This window comes from Pelophylax lessonae (assembly GCF_965119305.1).
Source record: "Pelophylax lessonae genome assembly, chromosome: 13".
In the NCBI taxonomy this organism is placed as follows: domain Eukaryota; kingdom Metazoa; phylum Chordata; class Amphibia; order Anura; family Ranidae; genus Pelophylax; species Pelophylax lessonae.
This window is the reverse complement of record NC_138780.1, coordinates 122,451,834-122,466,311: the sequence shown is the minus strand read 5'-3', so window position 1 is coordinate 122,466,311 and position 14,478 is coordinate 122,451,834. Positions and strand designations below refer to the sequence as shown.

Below are 14,478 nucleotides of genomic sequence, written 5' to 3'. Positions count from 1 at the left end.
GTCTGGGAAACGCTCGCACCTAGGGTCCTGACCGGGGCAGATCTTAGGTGGAATTTCCTTGTCTCTGGTTTCCCTTAAAGATAAACCACTAATCACAGTTGTCCTCTCCTGGGCAGCAGGTTCAGTGGCTACTCAGGCGTTGGTAGACTCCAGTGCTGGCGGTTACTTATTGACAGTACATTTTCTGTTGCAAATTCCATACCCTTGCAGCCCAGTGTTTCTCCACTAGTCATCGAGGCGATTGATGGCAGACCCCTGCAACCAGCACAGGTTACCCATGAGACTGTTCCAGTTGACATGGCAATAAGGGCTGTTCACAGGGAGTCAACCTGTTTCCAGGTTTTATCCTTCCCCTTACTACTCTGTTGTTTTGGGGTACCCTTGTCTTCAGAAACACAGTCCGACCTTTGAATGGCAGTTGGTCAAGATCCTCTCTTGGTCTCCACAGCGTGGCACTGTTTGTATCCATGGGCCTGTTAAGGTACTTTGTATCTCCTCTGATTCAGTGTTGCCTACTGAATATTATGAGTATCAAGATGTATTTGACAAGGTCCGCGTTGGTACTCTTCCCTCTCATTGTCCCTATGATTGTGCCATTTCCCCTCATGGCAGGGTTTATCCTCTCTCAGTTGTGGAGAATAAGGCCATGGAGGAGTATGTGGTGGATGCACTTGCCCGGGGGCACATTCGCAAGTCCACTTCTCTGGCACTTTTTTTCTTCATAAAGAAGAAGAGGGGTGAGTTGAGACCTTGCATTGATTATAGGGGCCTCAATCGCATCACAGTCAAGAATGCATACCCAGTTTGGTTGATTACTAAATTGTTCGACCGCCTCAAGGGAGCAATGGTCTTTACCAAGGTTGACCTAAGGGCCGCGTATAATCTCGTACGGATCAAGGAGGGCAATGAGTGGAAGACCGCATTTAATACCAGAACCGGTCATTACGAATATGTAGTGATGTCCTTTTGCTTGGGGAATGCGCCCGCTGTCTTCCAGGAGTTCATCAATGATGTCTTTCATGATATGTTGCAGCAATGCATGGTAGTCTATTTGAACGACATCTAGATTTACTCGAACACCATTGCATCACACTACATGGATGTCAGACGGGTGCTGCAATGGTTACGTGAGAATGGGCTTTTCTGTAAGCTTGAGAAATGTGAATTCCAACTTTCTCAGGTTGCCTTATTGGGCTACATGATTTCTGCTGAACCCTCAGAAGGTTTCGGCTGTTCTACAATGGCCTCACCCTAGTGGCCTCCATTCCATTCAGCGTTTCCTTGGGTTTGCCAACTACTATCGGAAATTTATCAGGAACGTTTCCTCTTTGGCCAAACCTGTCTCAGATCTGTATAAGTGCAGGTGCAGCGCTTAGTCCATAAATAGGGCACTCAAATCCCTTGAGACATGCGATTCAAAGTTCATGTGAGCAATCAACTCCACACCAGTCAGCCTTAGGGTGCAAAAGGATAGGAATCCCCCACTGGGTAACGTATCAAATACTCTTACCCGACAACTGGACCTAAAAAGGTCATAATAAACAGCCTCCCAGCTAGGCAGATATACCGACCGATATTATTCCTCTCAGCTCATGCAAAACAAAGTGCTTCTAATAGTGCAGTAGATAATGACTAATTTTATTGCACAAATAAAAATAAAACAGCTTACAGGATTGCAGAGTGGCAGCGGCATGTCATGTCTCCTATTTCATTAGCTTCACTTGGTTTCCTACCAAGAAAATCCCCCGATTGCGCATGCGTCATCACCCGTAGGTACCACCCAATGCATTTCGTCATACGTTGACGTTGTCAGGGGCGTGGCCTAACCGAGGAGACGTACCATTAATAGAAGGGGGAGGCGGAGCTTGCAACAACCACTCAGAACCAGGAAACAGCATCTCATGCGTCCCAAAGACCGGAAGTGTCACTTCCATACAGAATATTATCGGAATCACTATCAATGTTGCCCAAAGGGAAATTAATCATTATGGCCCATGAAATAGTACCTTATTTTAAGAACGGAAATAAACCCAATCTTACAGCAATCGCATATTGTTATATAATGCGTACCATAATATGCAAATCAGGTAACGGCGCCACCTTGTGGCAGAAAACCAAGTGGCTCCTCAGACAATCCTGCCATGTCTGCCATTATAATACAAATAACAAAATATTTTATTAAATTAAAGCGATTATATAAAATACAAAATTAAAAATAAAAAATGTATATAACATAATAAAGGCTGGACAATTAGAAATCAGGATAAGAATAAATATCCCGATGATTATAAAAATCATATAAATAAACATGTACATTAAAGTATATAGAAAAAACAAACTGAATCACGGCTAGACTCCATAAAGAACACAAATAATCCAGAATTTGTGGCGTAGATCAGAGGGTAGCATGATCTTTAGGAATTGCTAATAAAAGCATTTAAATCCCAATCTATATTTAGGCCAAGGGGAGAATAAGATTTGATTTTGTAAATCCAATTCATCTCTAACTTTGATACACCTCTCGTCATATTACTACCCCTTCAATTTCCAATATACTTGTCAATGCCAAGGAACATGGTGCCACTCGGATTACTGTTATGACACAAGTCATAGTGTCGAGAGACACTATGCTTAGGGTATCTTTTGATGATATTGGCCACATGTTCCTTTAGCCTGACATTGAGCATCCGAATTGTGCGGCCCACATACTCTAGGACGCACGGGCACCTGATCATATAAACGACATGCTTAGTGGAGCAGGAGATAAATGGTTTGATGTTATGTGTCTCTTGAGTCGACTTTGACTGACAAGAGTCTATCCTACTACCTGCGATATTATTCTTGCATATCGCACATCTCCTACATGGGTAAAAACCACCCCTTTCTTGGAAAAAAAGACACCCTTCTAGGGGGATTCAAGACATTGGGGGCCACCTGGAGTTTCCGGTAGGAGGGGGGTGAGAACCCCGTCGTCTTGCAGAATGTGCCAGTGCTTGCGTATGATCTTTTTCACTGAATAATGTTGCACCGAGTAAGATGAGAAAAAGGCATGTTGGAAAGTTTCATTTTTCTCCTTAACTCTTAGTTGCAGCAATTTCGCCCTTTCACGCTGGTCCGCACGTAACAAGTAGGGATGATCGAACTTTAAAAAAGTTTGGTTCGACCAGAACACCCGAACTTCCCGAAAATTCGGCCCAGATTTCAAAACCCCATTGAAATCAATGGGACCCGAACTTTGGTAATCAAAAACACCATTTTGAAGCCCTAAAACCCAATAAATGTCCCCAAAAAAGTGCCTAGGGTTCTGGATCATGCCCCAGGGACTATTAATCACACAAAAAAAAGTTCTTAAAAATTGTCATTTTTGATAGAGAACCAATTATTGAAAAAATTATTGAAAAAAAAAAAAAAGAGATTTCTTTGGATTTAGTGTCTGGGGGGTCTAAAAAGTGTACCTGTGAAGTTTCAGCTCTGTAGCATGTCCAGAACCAGAAAAAAAAAAAAGATTGTTTGTATTAGAATTGCAGTAGAGCAGGATAGTGGCTCCGGCCGTTTTTGTTGCAGGCGTTTATAGGGCTTTTTTGTGGACGTGTTTGGAGACAGGCATGACATCTGAACTTCTGTGTAGGGGTATATATACACACACACATGTATGTATATATACACATACACATATATAGGTGTGAAAGTAGCAGAACCCTATGCCTGCGCTAATGAAAAAATTTGCAGGCATAAGGCTACGCTCCTATCACACCTATATATGTGTATGTGTATATATATATATATATATATATATACATACATGTGTGTGTGTATACATACCCCTACAAAGAAGTTCAGATGTCATGCCTGCCTCGAAAGATGCCCAAAAAAAGCCCAAAAAAACGCCTGCAACAAAAACGCCCAGGTGTGTTGTTGCAGGCGTTTTTTTGGGCATTTTTTGGGCATCTTTGGAGGCAGGCCTAACATCAGAACTTCTGTATAGGGGTATATATACACACATTTATTTGTATGTATTTATACACATACACATATATAGGTGTGATAGGAGCGAAGTCCTATGCCTGCAAATTATTTCATTAGCGCAGGCATAGGGTTCTGCTACTTTCACACCTATATATGTGTATATATACATACATGTGTGTGTGTATATATATCCCTACACAGAAGTTCAGATGTCATGCCTGCCTCCAAAGACGTCCACAAAAAAGCCCAATAAACACCTGCAACAAAAACGGACAGGTGTGAAAGTAGCAAAGCCACTATCCTGCTCTACTGCAATTCTAATAGAAACAATCTTTTTTCTATGGCGGTCACCCTGACATGGAAGGGTTTGGTCACCCTGCCATAGCAGTCAGAGTCAGTTGACCCTACACTACACTACGGTCCCCTGATACTTAACACTTTCCCTACAGAAACTAGATTATTAAATCTAACTATAGTGGAAAATAGTACCCTAACTACACTAGATATCCCTTTCCTCACACTAATAATTGCTAAATAACACTTTGAAGCAGGAGTAATAGATCTGCTTCCACTCTCTTCCACATCCCTGTATTACAATGCTAGAGATTTGGCAGGGCTATCTTATATACTGGGGGGCGTATTCACTTCTGATTGGCCTCTGGGCCCCCTAGTCACCCCAATCACATTCCTAGCATCCTCCTGCCCCCTCAATTGGCTTTTACTGATGGTTCTGGTCCAATCACGGGCTTTTAAAGCCCAGTTCCTGTCCCATTGCATTTTGGTCGGTTCTGGTTGCAGAATTCCAAACTTTTTCAGCTAAAAGTTCGAAATTCGGCCGAATTTCAAACAGTCAATGTTCGGGTTGAACCGATGGTCGACCCGAACCGTTCGATCATCCCTAGTATCAAGGCAGTATCCAACTCTCCAAAACTATAGCCTCTTTCCAGAAACTTAGCTCTAAGGGAGGAAGCCTCCCTCAAGAAATCACCCCTATCTGAACAGTTTCGTTTGAGCCTCAGGAATTGACTGACAGGAATGGATCTCAACCAGGCTGAATGATGACAACTGGAGGTATCTAGTCAGTCTCCTTAAAAAAGGTTGAGGTCACAATGTGGCCATAAATGTTTTTTAATTTAATAAAATATTTTGTTATTTGTATTATAATTAAATGGCAGACATGGCAGGATTGTCTGAGGAGCCACTTGGTTTTCTGCCACAAGATGGCGCTGTTACCTGATTTGCATATTATGGTGCGCATTATATAACAATATGCGATTTCTGTTTATTTCCGTTCTTAAAATAAGGTACGCTTTCATGGACCATAATGATTAATTTCACTTTGGGCCACAATGATAGTGATTCCGATAATATTCTGTATGGAAGTGACACTTCCGGTCTTTGGGATGCATAAGATGCTGCTTCCTGGTTCCGGGTGGTTGTTTCAAGCTCCGCCTCCCCCTTCTATTTAATGGTGCGTCTCCTCGGTTAGGCCACGCCCCTGACAACGTCAACATATGGCGAAACGCGTTGGGTGGTACCTACGGTGGATGACGCATGCGCAATCGGGGGATGCAGTGGCCATTTTCTTGATAGGAAACCAAGTGAAGCTGACGAAATAGGAGACATGACATGCCGCTGCCACTCTGCAATCCTGTAAGCTGCTTTATTTTTATTTGTGCAATAAAATTAGTCATTATCTACTGTACTATGAGAAGCACTTTGTTTTGCATGAGCGTGAGAGGAATAATATCGGTCGGTACATCTGCCTAGCTGGGAGGAATCTTCATTTGAATCACAGCACCCTGGGTCCTGCTGCCTGATATCTATTTATTATGACCTTTTTAGATCCAGTTTGTCTGGTAAGAGTATTTGATACGTTACCCGGTGGTGGATTCCTATCCTTTTGCACCCTAAGGCTGACTGGTGTGGAGTTTATTGCTCACATGAACTTTGGATTGAATGTCTCAAAGGATTTGAGTGCCCTATTTATGGACTAAGCACTGCACCTGCACTTATATAGTTTATTCGATTTCTGATTCAGGATTTTATGGGACAGCTGCTTTGGATTTTTAAGTGATTTTTTATATTTATTGTTTCACATTAATACTAGCGCAGCAATATATCCATTATTTCTACTATCTCAGATCTGACCAAGAAGGGCAGCGATCCCCACAATTGGACACCTGCTGCCACCCAAACTTTTGATGCCCTCAAGTCTGCTTTCGCTTTGGCTCCCATCCTGTCTCATCCCAATCCTGGTTTGCCCTTTGTCCTAGAGGTGGATGCATCTGAGGCAGGAGTAGGTGCCCTCCTGTCTCAGCGTCGGACACCTGATGGACCCTTACTTCCTTGTGGGTTCTACTCCAAGAAGCTGTCTCCAGCTGAATGCAATTACAAGATTGGGGAAAGAGAGCTCTTGTCCATTATCCTGGCTCTCAAGGACTGGAGACACTTGCTTGAAGGTTCTGTGGTTCCAGTTCTCATTCTCACCGATCATAAGAATCTGACGTATCTCTTGGAGGCAAAGAGGCTCACACCCTGTCAGGCCAGATGGCCTTATTCTTGTCTCGTTTGAACTATGTGGTCTCCTATTTTCCTTGCTCCAATAATTTTAAAGCTGATGCCTTGTCTCGCCAGTATTCTGAGTTGTCCAGGGAGGATCATATCCTGGCTGCCATCCGCACCAACTTAACAGAAGAAACAGATCTTGGCTGCCCAACCTGATGCTCCCACAGAGAGACCTGCTGGTAAATGTTTTGTACCTGAGGGGTTACGCATCAGACTTTTTCCGCATGTACCACAATTCCAAGACTGCCGGTCATCCTGGTAAGAACCAGATGTCCTGGGCTATTTCCCTTCAGTTCTGGTGGCCATTTCTCTGCACTGATGTTGCTGTGTATGTGGCTGCTTGTTTGGTCTGTGCCCAGAACAAATCTCTGCGGCACATTCCCTTGGGTCTACTGCATCCCATTTCCAATGGGGAGCATCCCTAGTCTCATCTGGCCATGGATTTCATTGTGCAACTTCCCACGTCTCAAGGTTACATGGTTATCCTCAGGGTTGTCGACCGGTTCTCCAAAATATGCCACTGTGTTACGTTTAAGCGGCTGCCTACCACTTAGGAGCTTGCCTTGGGGTTTGCCAGCGTTTTCTGCTCACTGGCCGTGAGAGCCAGTTTGCCTCCAGGTTCTAGCGCGCCTTTTGCTCTCAGTTGGGTACTCGATTCTCCTTCTCCTCAGCCTACAATCCGCAGTCCAATGGTGCCGCTGAGCGTTCCAATCAAGCTCTGGAGCAATTTCTCTGCTGCTATATCTCGGACCATCAGGACAACTGGGTTGATCTGCTACCCTGGGCAGAGTTTGCCAGGAACTCTGCCATCAACTCGTCTTCCTGAATCTCTTCCATTCACGGCCAATTGTTAGTTCAAACCCGTTGTGTTGCCTGAGTCGTACTCGCTACAGGACATCCCGGCTGTGGAGGATCATCTTCGTGCCTTCCGTTCCTCTTGAGTGCAGATTCAAGAGTCTTTACGGGTCTCTGCACAGCGTCAGAAGCTCCAGGCAGACCAGACACATTTATCTGCTCCTTCGTACCAGGTCGGAGAGAGGGTGTGGTTGTCGACCCGTAATCTCAACCTAAGTGTACCCACTCCTAAACTGGCACCCCATTTTATTGGGCCTTTTCGCATCTTCCGTAAGGTGAACCCGGTGGCCTATGCCCTTGATCTTCCTCCTGGCTTGCGTATCTCCAATGTCTTTCATGCGTCACTTTTGAAGCCACTGGTTTTCAACCGCTATACTTCTTCTCTTCCTCGCCCTCATCCCATTCCTGTGGGCAATCATGAGGAGTATGAGGTTAGCAGCATCTTGGATTCTCTTCTGTTCCGAGGTCAGGTTGAATACCTAGTGTACTGGAAGGGTTATGGTCCGGAGGAGCGCTCCTGGGTTCCCTCCACTTATGTTATTGCTCCCGCCCTTCTCCGCGCTGTTCATGTTTATTTTCCTCAGAAACCATTTTTTGCTAGGCAGAGGAGGGGCCGTTAAGGGGAGGGTACTGTCAAAGCCTTACCTTGCTTTCCTGTTGGCAGCCATCTTGGACATGTGCAAATTGCTGTCTTTTATAAATTCTGTTTGCATCATCACTTACCTGCTGCCTGGGCATCGCTCAGTGATGATGTTGCACACCTGACTATATATATCACCTGTTGGCTTGCAGTCCTTTGCCCTTGTGTTTGTGCTCCAAGGTGCATCACTGCTAGCAATCTTCTGTTTTCCGTGTTCTTCTGTGCATGACCTGACTTGGCTGACGACTTTCCTGGCTCTTGATTTCGCATCAGCAGACGACCCGGCAACGGCAGACTACCCGCCTCTGGACTCGACCCCAGCTTGGATGACTACCCGCTTCTAGACTCAATCCCGGGATGGTTGACTACTCGCTCTGGACTTGACCTTGGTTGTTCCTGATTTCGCTCCTCACTCTTGCTGTGCATTTATTCTACCCTACTTCTACCCTCCCCTGCCTATACAAGCACTTTTACTTCTACCCTCTCCTTCTGCATATACTCACCTTTCCTTTGCATCCCCAATTTTGCGCCCCCAATTTTTACACAGCACTGTCACAGGCACCTAGCATTGTAAAAGGAAAGCAGGCAGAGAGAATCCTTAGCCCTGTGTAAACTTGGACTTCTTCCTGGAGTGTTAGGGGAGCAAAGGGATGGTGAGTATATACAGTTACAAAGGGGGGGAAGTTAGGTGAACCTTTAATTTTTTTCAACGGAGTTCCTGCCACTTTTTTAAGTCGACCCGCCCCAACCCCCCCAGCAGCGGCAGCAGAGAGGGGATCGGCGGCAACTGTATTTTTATTGAAACAAACAGCAGGTATGTAGCACTGCAATACAATGAGTGTGCCGTGCTTTGTACGCATTGCGCATGCACAAGATCAGTTTCCTACCTCCTCATACATCTTCATCTGATGGTAACAAACTCCTCTGTTGTAGTATACAAGAGAGCAGGATGGATCCAACTCTGCAGCTTTTGTTAAATCCAGAATGGCCAGTTTATATGCCTGGAAAGAAGAAAATATAAAGTCCACTTTACTCAGGAAATCTTCACAGATAAAGTGTATAATATAGTCTGTTCAGTGTTTTTCAGATATACATGTAAAAGAGATAAGCCTGATGCAAGCAATCTTATCAGTAGTTAAGGCTTAATTGAACCGTCACTATTTATTACTGTAATTCAGCCAAGCTTCATATATACTAGTACTGTAATTATGGGTCTTTGTTTTTTTAATGCTGAGGTTCTGAAGCCAAGGTTAAAATACCCTGCACTGCCAGAACACAGGAGAGGCAGACCGTAGCTCTCTCACACAAAGCAGTCACCTGGCTCTCCTATGGTCTGACACAACACCCTCTAACACACACACTGTAACAACAACGCTTATCAGTTAGCTAGAGGACTGCTGATTCTCTCAAATCCAGCTTTCTATGTACCAATATACCATTAATGTACCTTGGCTGCAGAAAAATACAAGCTTTTATTGATTTTGAGAACAAGGCCTTACCTCAGCCCTTGCTGTATTTCTTTCTGGCATGTAGATTGGGACAGAGAAACCAGTAAGACACAGGAAGGAGTTTACCAGTTGACCTCATTAGTGCAAACCCTTCCACCATCAACTATGTTTTCACATCATCCCCGGCATCTCGCCACGTGTGCAGTTGCCTGCCTTTCCCAGCATCCCTCCAGACGGGTTTAGGCTGAATGCTAAACTCCCTGGGGCTGCATGCAGCGAATAGGACACGCCTGATGTAGTAGAAGGGCCTGCCTGATTGGATACAGAGTGATTGGATAGATGTTGTCCTCCTATTATATTGTTTTGGTCAATTTAAAGGAAATTGTACAATCAATCATCAGAGTGTATGGTCACATTTATACACCTAAAATGACCTACTTAGACTTACAATATCATTAATTGTTAAGGGCACACCAAACGAAAGCAAACACACATTTTGCCACATGAAAAAATTGATGACGAACACAGCAAAACGGGCATTAAATAAACGTGCAACTCACACCACATTAAAATGTCCCAAAAGCTACTTTGCCACATATAGGGCAGCCCATTAAAATCAATGAGCTGCCCAATGTGTGACACTGGAAAAACGAGCAATAAAACATGCGCTTCCACTACCCACCAGGTGTGAATGGGACCTGAAAGTTAAAATGCTGCATTTACACAAGAACAATGAGGCTCCATTCACATCTGTGCATTTCCAAATGCATGGCAAACACAGAAAATGTGCACTTTGCAATGCGTTTCAGAAAAGCTGCAAACGCGCATCGTGCTTGTGTTGCCATTACAGTCTCCTCAAATTCATCAAAAAACTGTGGTAATACACCATGCATCACTCCAGAAAAAAAATTCTGGAGTTTCTCTGGGGCAATTCTCATGCGTAGGGCAGCCCATTTAAGTGAAAATGCTCTAAAACACCCCAAAAAAAGGAAAGCTGGAATGTGAGTTTTTGCTACGTGTAGATGTGAAATAGCCTGACAACTGAGTGTCTCTCTGGCCACTTCCTCCTATGTATTTGTATAAAGATGACCACAATTTACTTTAGATTTACCAGAACTATGGAATAAGAGGACCCCCCTGACCAATTCATTCAATTTGTATCAAATCAGACAGGCTACATAGATGCTGTGAGATCTAAAGATGACGATACAATCAAATTTTACAGAAAGTGGGTGGAAGGTGGTATTGTAATGAGGGAGGTGTTGTCCAGAGTGGTGAGCACACTCTATAATGGCTTCTTCTGTGATTCAACAAGGAAATGAAGGCTTCTGGGAGAAGACCTACAGGAAGTGAAAGCTGAGAGACGATGTACAGGAAGTGATATAATCTAAAAATCATTTTAAGAATTCAAATAAACGGACAAGATCGTAAACCTCCTGCAGATAAGGTAAGTGAGAGAAAAGCCAATTGGGATGGCTGGGCCAGAAATGGTATTGCAAAGTGCTTCTATTTATTATGAAAAGTGAAATTCAGCCCAAAAGGGTGAACTTATACTTTAAGTAGGAAAACATGACCGTTCTAAGCCACTGGGAACTCCTTGGAAGGGTTATCATTTATAAAACCTCATGCTTAGGTATTACTAAACCAGGACCCTGCATTTACTATATCTGGTCCCCCACAGTACACAGAACATGGAAATTCAATTATTTTTATTAAATATAAACTGCTAAATACCTTTTTTCATCAGCAGTTAGAGCAGTCTTGTGACTTCTATGGTTAAAGCTTGTAGGGGGAGTTTTTATTCTCCCACGATTGTCCTATGAGAATGCAAGACCCCTGGCCCTCTGTCTAAACAGTGCTGATTGGCCCGTGCTGATCACATGCATCCAAGAAAAAAAAAACTCTCTATCAATACACACAAAACTGAGCATGTGCAGCCTGTCTTCTGGCTCTGTAAATATCAGGAAATACACTGCTCAAAAAACTAAAGGATCACTTTTCAATCAGAGTATAGCATGAAGTCTATTAAACTCCTGGGATATTGATCTAGTCAGTTGAGTAGCAGAGGGGGGGGGGGTTGTTAATCAGTTTTAGCTGCTTTGGTTTTAATTAAATTGACAACAGGTGCACTAGATAGGCAACAATGAGACGACCTCCAAAACAGAATGGTTTTACAGGTGGAGGCCACTGAATTTTTTTCGATACTAATCTTTTCTGACTGTTTTCCACTTGTTTTGCATTTGGCTAGGGTCAGGGTCACTACTGGTAGCATGAGGCGATACCTGGATCCTACAGAGGTTGCACACGAAGTCCAACTCCTCCAGGATGGCACATCAATATGTGCTATTGCCAGAAGTTTTACTGTGTCTCCCAGCACAGTCTTAAGAGCATTGAAGAGATTCCAGGACACAGGCACTCTAGTAGAGCTGGACAGGCCAAAGAAGGTCCTTAACCCATCAGCTGGACCGGTATCTGCTTTGCGCAAGAAGGAACAGGATGAGCACTGCCAGAGTCCTAAAAAATGACTTCCAGCAGGCTACTGGTATAAATGTCTCTGTCCAAACAATCAGAAACATACTTTATGAGGGTGGCCTGAGGGCCCAACGGCCCTCAGACCACATTTTCAGGGTTGTTGAGCAGATGGCACTGGATCAGAGTCTATCAGTTAGTTTATACTGTTCTAGGTGTTAGTATTCCTAAGAACCCCAATGCAGCTCTGCTGAATCTCAAAGCATCTGAATGCATTCTGGACCAATTTCAATTTTCAACTCTGAGCATTACTCAGGTGAAACAAAAATAGCATGGTGCTTGTTCAATAAAAAGCTGGTAGCCATTCTACAGTACATGTTAAAGTCAAAACATTTAAAAAAAGGTGTGCGATCTGTGGATCTCACATTATTCTGGGAGAGATTTCAATGAGACTTTATGAATGATTTAACCCCTTTGGATGAAGTTTGAGGAAAAACCTCACATTAATGTATGCGTGGGCCCAACGAAAATTCTTTATTCCGATCCCCATCTTCCCTGCTTTCTTCTTGTCTACTCTCTGCATTCTGCATACTGTACTTCCTTTTCTTAGCTTTTCTCTACCTTCTGGCTATTTTCTACACATCTTACACATCCTTTTTGTCTTTGAAATGGGTTAAAGGGAGCAGCCCTGGTAGGGGCTTCCCCCGCCACAGTACCAGAGCAGTGCAAGTTTTGATATGGGCACATTATCCTAACTATCTTCTAATAGATGCAAAATAGATCTCTTCCAGGAACAATAGATACCCCAGCAGCCAGCATCAATAGACCCTCCAGCACACCCCAGCACCCCCTTCCATTACATACATCTAGTACAGGAGGTGCCGGAACAGCGTTCCCCCACGTTCCCACTGAAAAAATGCCCTGCTAATAACTAAATGTACAGCAGCAGAGCACTAATGAGGAAATCTGCTGGGCCTGAATACCTTTAGATGGTTCCTATTGGGAGTATCTCACAAACAATGATATTTTTGTTGCAGGGGATGCCTGAAATCTGAATTGCATGTTAGGCAGACTTCTGGGAAAATCAGTGAGCCAATCACACAAGCAGGACATTATGTTTCTGGGGTGTGTTCAGTACACATTCTGTGTACTGAACAACTCCAGGTAGCCATATTGCATTCCATTTTCAGAAAATTACAGAGCTGCAGATTGAAAAGAAAAGGTAGTTTTTAATAACATTCAATTACAGTATGACTTTTGTTGCAATAGTATACAATATATTCTTTTTTCTTTTTTTGCTATTTTATCCCCATGAATGAGGAGTTAGGCTCCATGTACACGGGACGCTGGAAATGGCCGTTTAGGAGCAGTTGGGCGTTTTTTTCAGAAGCCCCTGAACCCATCTACATTTTATCTTATCTGTCCATGTACACCAGGTCGTTTACAGTCATTTGCAGGCAGTTGCGTTCAGGGACTGTTTTTAGAACGCAATTATTTGCGTTCGAACGTGTGTTTCCCGGCGTTTCAAACGCACAAACGCGTCCGAACGCGTCTGAACGCATCCGAACGCGTCCGAACGCGATGACCCGCGTTTAGCGTTCGCGTTTTTCCATTTTAAAGGGGAATCATTTTTTTGACCTCTAGGAACGGTTCTAAACGCAAACGCCCGCAAACGCCGCTAAACGTGGGTCCAAACGCGACCGAACGGACGTTTCAAACGTCCTAAAAATTTCAGCATTCAAAGGGACTTTTAACAACGTCCCGTGTACATGGAGCCTTACCCTTTAAAATTTTAATGCGCATATGAGAAACTAGTGATTACTTTTAAAAATTATTTAATTGATATTGCCAATGACCACTGTAGCACTTGCCTTTATTGCATACACTGACCAGTTGCTGAAAAAACCCAGCAAAATCATGTAATATATTACATAGAAATCAGAAAAGATCTTTACCATCCTGCTCCATATAGAAATAGATTACTGCAACAATATTGTGTACGGTATATATAGTAGCTGAATAACTGTACTGTGCAGACTTTCTTTACCATGGCAGTACAGCACCTGTTTGTGCCAGCCTGTCAAACTCCCAGCAAGAAAAGCAATTTAGTGCAGCACCAGCACATTCATCCTAGCCAGTGAGTACACATAATGAACACCGTACCATGTTAAAACGATTCTAGAGGGGGGGGGGCGTGGTCGCCGCGTAGCTGCATGGACGTCTGAGCTCGCAGCTCTGCCAGACCAGGGAAGGAATCGGCACACATCGGCGTCCCACAGACCTTTACAACTCTCTTTTTCGGGCTGAAAGGCAGGGGAGGTGATTCTCCTTCATCCCCGATGGCTCGCAAGAAGAAAGACACCGGCCATCCGAGACAGCTCCAGCATTTCTTCATGGCCCAGGAGAAGCAGCGCAGCCAAAATGGCGGCGGCGGCGGCGGTTCTCCGGCCTCCTCCAGCGGGTCCTCTCAGCCATCACCCAGCCCTCCTCCGCCCTCGGCCCAGAAGGCAGGACAACCCCGATCTCTGGCGG

The 14,478-nt window shown here is 44.1% G+C and overlaps 1 protein-coding gene across 1 annotated transcript in view; it reads right to left on the bottom strand.

The window, feature by feature from the left end:
- Nucleotides 1-14,478, bottom strand: part of LOC309543424 (tetratricopeptide repeat protein 6-like) — a 122,741-nt gene that overhangs the window by 59,576 nt on the left and 48,687 nt on the right. The window contains 1 exon segment of the mRNA XM_082242898.1: nucleotides 8,917-9,030. Within this exon segment, the coding sequence (XP_082099024.1) occupies nucleotides 8,917-9,030 (114 nt within the window).